The sequence below is a fragment of the Nicotiana tomentosiformis genome, chromosome 7 (genome assembly GCF_000390325.3).
Source record: "Nicotiana tomentosiformis chromosome 7, ASM39032v3, whole genome shotgun sequence".
Classification (NCBI taxonomy): domain Eukaryota; kingdom Viridiplantae; phylum Streptophyta; class Magnoliopsida; order Solanales; family Solanaceae; genus Nicotiana; species Nicotiana tomentosiformis.
Genome location: NC_090818.1, coordinates 62,276,949 through 62,285,694, shown reverse-complemented (window position 1 = coordinate 62,285,694; position 8,746 = coordinate 62,276,949). Strand labels below are relative to the sequence as shown.

The 8,746-nt window shown below is 39.3% G+C and overlaps 1 protein-coding gene across 1 annotated transcript; it reads right to left on the bottom strand.

The window, feature by feature from the left end:
- Positions 1-5,310: 5,310 nt before the first annotated feature.
- On the bottom strand, positions 5,311-5,661 carry LOC138895672 (uncharacterized). The gene has a single exon (XM_070180387.1). It carries the CDS (start codon positions 5,659-5,661, stop codon positions 5,311-5,313), a length of 351 nt encoding a protein of 116 aa, XP_070036488.1.
- Positions 5,662-8,746: the final 3,085 nt, after the last annotated feature.

Genomic DNA, 8,746 nt, shown 5'->3' with positions numbered 1-8,746 from the left:
AAAATGATTGTCATGAGCAAGAAAGAGTGACATTACATCTCTCTAGTTCCCCTAAGGAAGAAGAAAATGACTCAAAGAGTCAAGAAAGTATGAGCCAAAAAGAGGAAATGGAGTGCTTAAGGAAAGATAAACCACCATATGTCGATAAGTCCTACCTTGATCCAAAAGCCTTCATTACGTTCCCGCAAAAGCCCTATATGATTTCAAGTTGAGTGAGCTTACATTAGTGGTGATTTACATAAGGGGAAAGCTTATGGTACTTAGAGCAGGACTTGTGACATTCTTTTGAGAGAGATGGGCGCACTTCTTCACAATCCTTGTTTTGAGTGTTACATTCTAAAGTGAGATTTGCTCATGGAGAGTAGAGGAGGAGGAGTTTGGGTTCCACAATGACCTACTTGATAGAGCAAGATTCCTTGGTGAATTAAGTCAACTCTTGATGCTCTAGTGTCACATTAGAACTATAGTACTCAAAAGGTCAAAACATGGTATTGTTGATAATTCATTTGTGTTGAGGTAATTGTTAGTCCCAATTGATGCATAATTGATTCACCTTAGGCCAGCTGAAATATCTTTTTTCTAGTGGAGGTGGGAATTGCCTTATTTGCTTGAGGACAAGCAAAAGCTTAAGTTTGAGGGAGTTGATAAGTAGGGATTTTAACCTATTATTTGCTCTCTTTTACTTGTGTTTTAGGCCAGAAATGCTTGAAGGTATTCCAGAAAACTAATGAAATATGCTTGCTTGCAGGAATTATTCAAAATGAGCCAAAGGAATCAAAATCAACTCACAAAGGAGTCAAAAGTTGAATAAAAACCAAGGGTGGGCAAAGAGGTCTGAAGCGCGGACCGCACAAATAATGTGCGGCTACAAAATCCATGACGCGGCCACGGTCAACATTATGCGTTCCGCAAGAGGGAGATCCAGAGAGTGTGATTTTGGGCCAAGTGATGAGCGCGGACCGCACCAAAAATGTGCGGCCGCAATTGAAATTTCGCGATCAGCGATGACTGAGATTCAGAGAGCTGACAATTTGAGCAAAAGAGAGAAGTGCGGACCGCACCAGAATTGTGCGGCCGCGATAAAAATTATGCAGTCCGCGAAAGTTCAGCTCAACCCAGAACCAAAAGAGAAGAATGCAGCCCGCATTAGAATTATGCGGCCGCTAAAGCAAGAGTGCGAGCGGAACTTTTGTCAGATATTTTCAGCTTAGTATAAATAAAACTTTGTCATTTTTAAGGTATGTCAGGTTATGTTATGTTTTGTACGAGCACCTGATACAGTTGACTTTTCTGTTTTCGGAACTTTTGTACTAGATTCAATTCTTAGCATTAGATTTTCATTCCATAAATTAATATTATGGATTTTATCTTCATTTCATCTTTAATTTCTGTTATTTCCATGAGTAGCTAAACCCATAGCTAGGGTTGTGACCCAACCATAGTGTGGGTATTTAATGGGTATTTGATTTCAGGGCTGGAATGTGAATGGGTTAGTGATATTTAGCCTAGTTCTTGCTAGAACTCAAGAATTAATGGTTGCAAACATTGATTCATGCCTTTATGACTTAGTCTATACTTCAGAAAGAGGGACTAAGTCTAGGAAAACTAGGCTTAATAAAGAATTGGGGTGAACTCAAGAAATTAATAGCCCCAATTAAAGGGTTAAACCTAAAGATAGTAATACCCAACATGAGCTAATATTGCTTGATTTGCATGAATACCCATTTAGACTTGAAAAAGTCAAACAGGGCAAAATTACTCAAACTACTGAGAGGTATAGAGTGAGTACTCGAGTGTGATAGCTATATTACAATCCCAATTAATCAAGCTTGCCCTAGATTTTACCACCCATTAGATATCCACTTAGGTAGAAGTTACTACCCTAGTCTCTTTAAACATTTGAAAAATAACAATAAAAACATTGTCCTTAGTTTCAATTATTGCAATCTTTAGAGTGAAGTTAGAAGTAAAAAAACCAATCAAGTTTGTGGAAGTGCAATTAAAGCCAAAACATTCTATTAACTTAGATATACACATAATCCCATATTCTAACTCCCTGTGGATTCGATCCCAACCTTTGTTGGGTTTATTATTGCATCGACTGCCTCGCTACTCAATTGTGGTGTGGGTTTGGCACTAATCAAAAGCCTCAGGAATATTTTTAGGTTCAATAAGAGGTAAGAAAGCATCAAAAGCACAAGGATTCTTTAATGAAGATCTGGTTTTGATTCCAGAGGTTGGATCAGTAATTATGTTCTCAATGGGATGAGAACTCTGATACTTGTAAGATTTCACAACCAGTTGGTTTCCCCTTGATGTTCCTTCCATGTTTTGTTGCTGAGGAACAGGTTCATGGACAGGTTTCCTTGAGGTTTGAGGATCATTTCCTCTTTGTTCTATTCCCCCTATCATGTTGCCATAGGTGGAAGGACCTGTTCCATCTCTTGTTCCTTCCTCTAGTGCAGCTTCAGTCTAGGGTATAGTTTTATTTGAGTTTCTTACCAGCCCAATTGTTTCATCATCATGTTTCTGTCTCTCAGAAAGAATGTTAGTTTCATCAAAAATCACATGAATACTTTCTTCTACACACATAGTTCTTTTGTTATAGACCTTATAAGCTTTACTATGTTAAGAATATCCTAAGAATACTTCATCACTTCTGGGATCAAACTTACCTAGGGAGTCTTTACCATTATTGTGAACAAAGCACTTGCATCCAAATGCCCTAAGATGGGACATGTTTGGTTTTCTCCCTTTAAGTAACTCATAGGGAGTCTTCTCTACAATAGGTCTAGTCATGCACCTATTTATGATAAAGCATGTAGTGTTTACAGCTTCTGCCCAGAAGTTATAGGGTAGTTTACTAGAAAGAAGCATAAAGCCATATCTTCAAGTGTCCTATTCTTTATTTCAACTACTCTATTTTGTTGTGGACTCTTAGGAGCAGAGAAACTATGATCTATGCCATGCTCATCACAAAATTCTGCAAATTTAGCATTCTCAAATTCAGTGTCATGATCAGACCTAATTGATGCAAGTTGATTACCTAGTAGTTTCTGAGTTTTTCTAACAAAAGAGGTAAACATGTCAAATGCTTCATCTTTAGATGTTAAAAACAATGTCCAACTAAACCTAGAATAATCATCAACAAGCACCATCACATATCTTTTACCACCTCTGCTTAATGTTCTCATTGGACCACAAAGATCCATATGGACCAGTTTCATCGTCCTGATGGTGCTTACCATTTTCTTGCATTTAAAAGAGGATCTTACCTGCTTCCCGCTTGCACAAGCCTCACAAACTTTATCTTCCTTGAACTTGATATTAGGCAGCCCTATCACCAGGTCCTTGGAGACTAATTTGTTGAGTTGACTCAGACTGGCATGTCCAAGTCTCTTGTGCCAAATGGGGGGATCATTACCCAACACCCTTGAGCAAGTAAGTTCATTTTCTGAAAGTGTGGACAGATCTACAACATATATATTGTTCACTCTTTTTCCCTGCAAAATAATCTTGTCAATGGTAAGATTAATCACAAAGCATTTGGTAGAGGTGAATGCTACCATGTTACCTCTATCACACAATTGTGATACACTTATTAGATTGTACTTTCGTCCATCTATCAAGTAGACATTATCAATAGAGTGAGAATCAGTCTTACCTACCTTTTCAACCCCAATGATCTCACCTTTCTTCCCATTTCCAAAGGAGACATTACCTCATTTGAGGTCCTCAAGTGAAAGGAACTAGTACTTCCTTCCTGTCATATGCTTTGAGTAGCCACTATCTATGTACCATATTTGGCTGCTCCCCTTCACTTGGACCTGCAAAAGGAAATCAAGGGTTAGTCTTAGGAACCCAAACTAGTTTAGGTCCCTTTCTATAGGCAAAAGGATGAATCAAATTCTTTTTAGCCCAACTTGGTAGCCTATTTTTCCCTTGAACAAATTCTTTTGTTCTTTTGACTTGCCTTTTCTTTTGCAGTGCATTCACTTTTATAGTGACCTGTTTTACCACAGTGTGTGCAAATCTTGTTCTCAGGAAGTGTGAGTTACTTGCTTTTAGGATCCCATTTAGGTGCCAGGTTCCCAAAGCCAAGTCCTCTTCTGTTGCTACTATGATGTTTCTGTAGCCATGAAAGTGCATCGGAGGACCTGTACCATTTACAGGTTCTGTCTAGCTCATGTTTGACCTTGTTAAATCCTCCTTTAGAATTCTTACTTGCTCATCCCTTTTGCACAGCTCATCTTTCATGTTACCTATGTTTTCTTCTAGAGTGAGTTGTGTGTGATCAGCTATCCTTTTACCTGTTCCTAATTCCAGTTTTAGATTTTCAGATCTAAGCTCTAGGACAATTGAGTCAAGTGCATGAACCCGGTTCTTTAACACATCATTTTTACTTACAGTTTCACTAACCTAAGTTCTAGGTTTTTGCACTTAGCCTTCAAAATTACACATTCTTTAGACAACTGTTCCTTTTCATTGTTTACATCCTCAGATTCATCAATCAATTCTAGAAGTAACTCAGACAACCTTTCTTTAGACAATAATTTAATTTTTTCTTTGAGATGAATTACACTTACCTCAGTTTCTTCATTGGTTTCTCCAATGACCATAAGTGCTTGTTCATCCCCATCATCTTCATCTGAGATTTCATCTGATCTTTGTCCCCAAGCAGCGACCATAGCCTTGGTTGATCCTTTGTTGTTGTGTTTCTTGGGTTGAACCTGTTCCTTCTTCATATTCCTTCGTTCAGCTCTTTCTTTCTTCCACTCAATTTCCCATTGGGGACAGTATTTGATGTGGTGATCAGTCTTTCCACACTTGTAGCATCCATCATTGGTTTGCTTCTCAGGAACTTTTGATTTACTATAGCTTCTACTTCTTGAAGGACCATTTCCTCTCCTCAAGTACTTCTTGAAGTCCTTGGTGATCATAGCCACTTCATCATCTTCTAGATCAGAACCTTCAGTGATTTTGAGTGCCAGGATCCTTTCCTTCTTAGGTATATCCATTTTCATGGTTTGTCTCCTAAGTTCATAAGCAGTGAGATCTCCAATTAATTCATCTAATGGGAGAGTGGAAATATTCTTTGATTCTTGAATGTCGGTGATTTTGCTCTCTAACAGGAAGAACCCTTGTCAAAATCTTCTCAACTCTATCTTCTTCAGTAATAATCCTTCCAAGAGACTTTAGTTCATTTATCAATGTAGTGAACCTTGTGTACATCTCTTGAATGGTTTCCTCTTCCTTCATGGTAAAGTTCTCATATTGAGAATACAGTAGAGTTGCTCTGGACCTTTTCACTTAAGGTTTTCCTTCATGGGCTACTTGTAAAGTATCCCAGATTTCCTTAGCAGTGATACAACTTTGGATTCTACTGTACTCATCTAGACCGAGTCCACAAACAAGCCATCTCTTGGCTTTAGCATTCTTCTCCCATTTCCTTAAGTCCTCACTTGTCTTTGGCACCTCTACTCCTTTGGCATTTATCTTCATGGTAGCCAGTGGGCCATCTGTGACAATGTCCCATAGCTCATAGTTTACTCCTATGATGTGATCTCTCATCTTATTTTTCCACCAAGAGTAATACCGGTCGTTGAAGAGTGGTGGCCTAGCAATGGATTGCCCTACCCAGTTTCCAGGTGGTGCACTCATCTTGATCTTCTCCTAAGGACTTAGCCTCTTCAAGGATAACCCGCTCTGATACCAATTGATGTTTAATATGTCAATGCCACACAAAAGGGAGGGTGATTTGTGTGGTGTCTAATTTTCGCGTGTACTAACTACAGAAGGACTTGGTTCTTCTAAGTGTTCCTTAACCTACTGTTGTTGAGTTAGTAAATGCGGAAAGTAAAGAACACAAGTATTTTTACGTGAAAAACACCTGGCTCAAAAGGTGAAAAAACCATGACCTACTACTCAGTAGGATTTTTCCCAAACACTTCACTAAATCAATGAGCCAAAACAACATTTACAAAACTTTTTGTAAACCTCGGGATTAACTTTAATCCCGTTGTGGCAACCAGCCTCTAACTGTTGCGACGACTTCAAGTTAACTCTAACTTGAATACTCAGAGTACCTATTACAATTGCCTCTAGATAAAGATGAAAGGCACAATTTGAAAACTACCTACTATAATTTAACTAGAATAAAAGACAGACACTTGGAACCGGTTGTTCTATCTGGCTCATGTAGCTTCAGGTTCGCACACTTGAATCACACAAGAATTGTTTGCAAAATGCCTTACTATTTTGCTCTCAACTCACGTTTAACTTCTGCTTTTGTGCGTGACCGTAGAATGAGAACATCCTGCAATATATAGAGTTAGTAAAATGGGAAATAACTAGAGTTCTAATGCTACTCTTCCTTGGTGGAAGAGTTCTAGTTATGCTCAACATCTAACTCCTCTCTTATCTTGGATAGTGTTCTCTTTGAGTAAGGAGTCCTTCTCTTTATCAATTATGCAACCTTTTCGATCAGGAGATATCAAATATAACAAGTTAAGCTTATTTCTTTCACGTGCATTCCTCATGCTCGAATCTGGCCGTGTCTGTGTACACAGAGGATGGACCTGGTTCATGCATGAGCTTCCTTTGTCAATCTTCAAAATAAAACTTAACTTGGACCAACAATAGGATTCAAGTACGTCCATATTATGTTTATGGACTTGTTGGTGCAGTTAGATGAGGTCCCGGTTGGCTCAGGTGAGTTTCGAACCACCCGAAGTTAAGTCTGAAATTACTGATATGCTGGTTCTAGTTTCCTTCTTCACGAACACGGAGGTGGTATCACGTTTGGGGAGAAGTAATTGGGGGACTGGGAATTTTTCTCTTCACGTTCGCGGTCAACAGGTCGCATTCATAAAGGTTTAGGAGTTGTGGCCTTCACGTTCGCGTGGGCAAGTCCGCGTTCGCGTAGAAAGGAGAGAGGGCCTGGGGGCCACAAGGTCAATGCCCTTCGCTTTCGGGAAGGATAGGCTGCATTCGCAATGAATGGCGAGGCTGGCCTTCACGATCACATGCAACTTTTCAAGGCCTTGGCAATTTTGTCTTCATGATCGCATAGGAATGTTCGCGATCGCGGAGAAGGATTATGTCACGACCCAAAATCCTAACTTGTCGTGATGGAACCTATCTCGATACTAGGCAAGTCGATAATCTCGATAAACCATAATTTCTCTTAAGTTTGAAAATACAATAATTTAATACGATACAAAATTCCATAAATACTGACACGAACACTCCCCAAAACCTGGTGTCACTGAGTACATGAGCATCTAATATGAATACAAGTCTGGAAAATACGGTCTATAATAGTTTGAGACCAAATACAGTAAAAAAGGAGATAGAGAAGGAGAGACAAGGTCTGCGGAACACGGTAGCTACCTCAAAATTTCCTGAAAATCAACTGCGCAAAATGATCAACACCCGCTATATCCGGGAACACCTGGATCTGCACACGAAGTGCAGTGTGTAGTATGAATACAGCCAACTCAGCAAGTAACAATAATAACTAAGGAACTGAAGATAATGATGAGCTACACAGTTATAGTTCACTTTCAGTAATTCCAGCAAAGAATAGACATGCTTTCAAATTATAGTTCAAGTTCATGTAATCCGGATATAAAATCTTTCAGAGATTTCACAACAATGACAGATAGCAACCAAGTGCAACAACAAATGCAAAGCAAGTACAGTCTCTCAGGCAACAGTCACTCAACTCATCACTCGGCTCTCAGCCCTCAGCACTGATACTCAATAGGTACCCGTGCTCACTGGGGTGTACAGACTCCGGAGGGGCTCCTAAAGCCCAAGCGCCATAATCTGCAGGGACAACTCACATGCTATCATATCCTGCACGGATAACTCACGTGCCATAATATCCTTACCTCACTAACAAACCCTCGGCCTTACTCAGTCCTCCACCTCTCTAGTCTCTCGGGCTCTCAGAAATCACAAAGATCAGCCCAAACAAAGATAACATAGTGCATCAACAAATATCAAGAAAGACTAAGGTATGATACGCAAGTAAAATATGACTGAGCACAAGATAGCAATTAGCAAATAATTCAATAAGTACGTGACCTCTGTGGGTCCCAACAGTACTATCACATAGCCTAAGCATGATTTCTAACATGATTTACAGTCAAATTTCTTCAACACATAGAGAGCATATAGCTAACAATAAGTTATTCAACTTTACAGTTTCACGGGACGGACCAATTCACAATCCCCTCGGTGCACGCCCACACGCCCGTCACCTAGCATGTGCGTCACCTCCAAAATAATCACATGACACAAAATCCGGGGTTTCATACCCTCATGACTAGATTTATAACTGTTACTTACCTCAAAGCGTGAAATTCTTTACTCTTTTATGCCTTTGCCTCATAAATCGGCCTCCAAATACCTCGAATCTAGTCACAAATAATTCATTTCAGTCAATAAAATTCATTGAAATTAATTCCATAAGAAAATGCTAATTTTCCATAAAACTCTGAATTTTAGCTCAAAAACTGCCTGTGGGGCCCACGTCTCGGAACCCGACAAAAGTTACAAAATTCGAAAGCCCATTCAATCACGAGTCTACCCATACCAATTTTACCAGCCGAAACTTAACCCTCAAATCTACAAATCTTATTTCAAAATTTCTAAGTTTCAATATCCGATTTACACCTCAAAATCATGTAATCTAGTCGGATTATTCGATGATAATTCAATATTATGGAGTAGAAATGAT

Excerpts from the sequence above, each read along its gene's own strand:
- LOC138895672 (XM_070180387.1), bottom strand. The coding sequence starts at position 5,661 with ATGAGTGCACCACCTGGAAACTGGGTAGGGCAATCCATTGCTAGGCCA.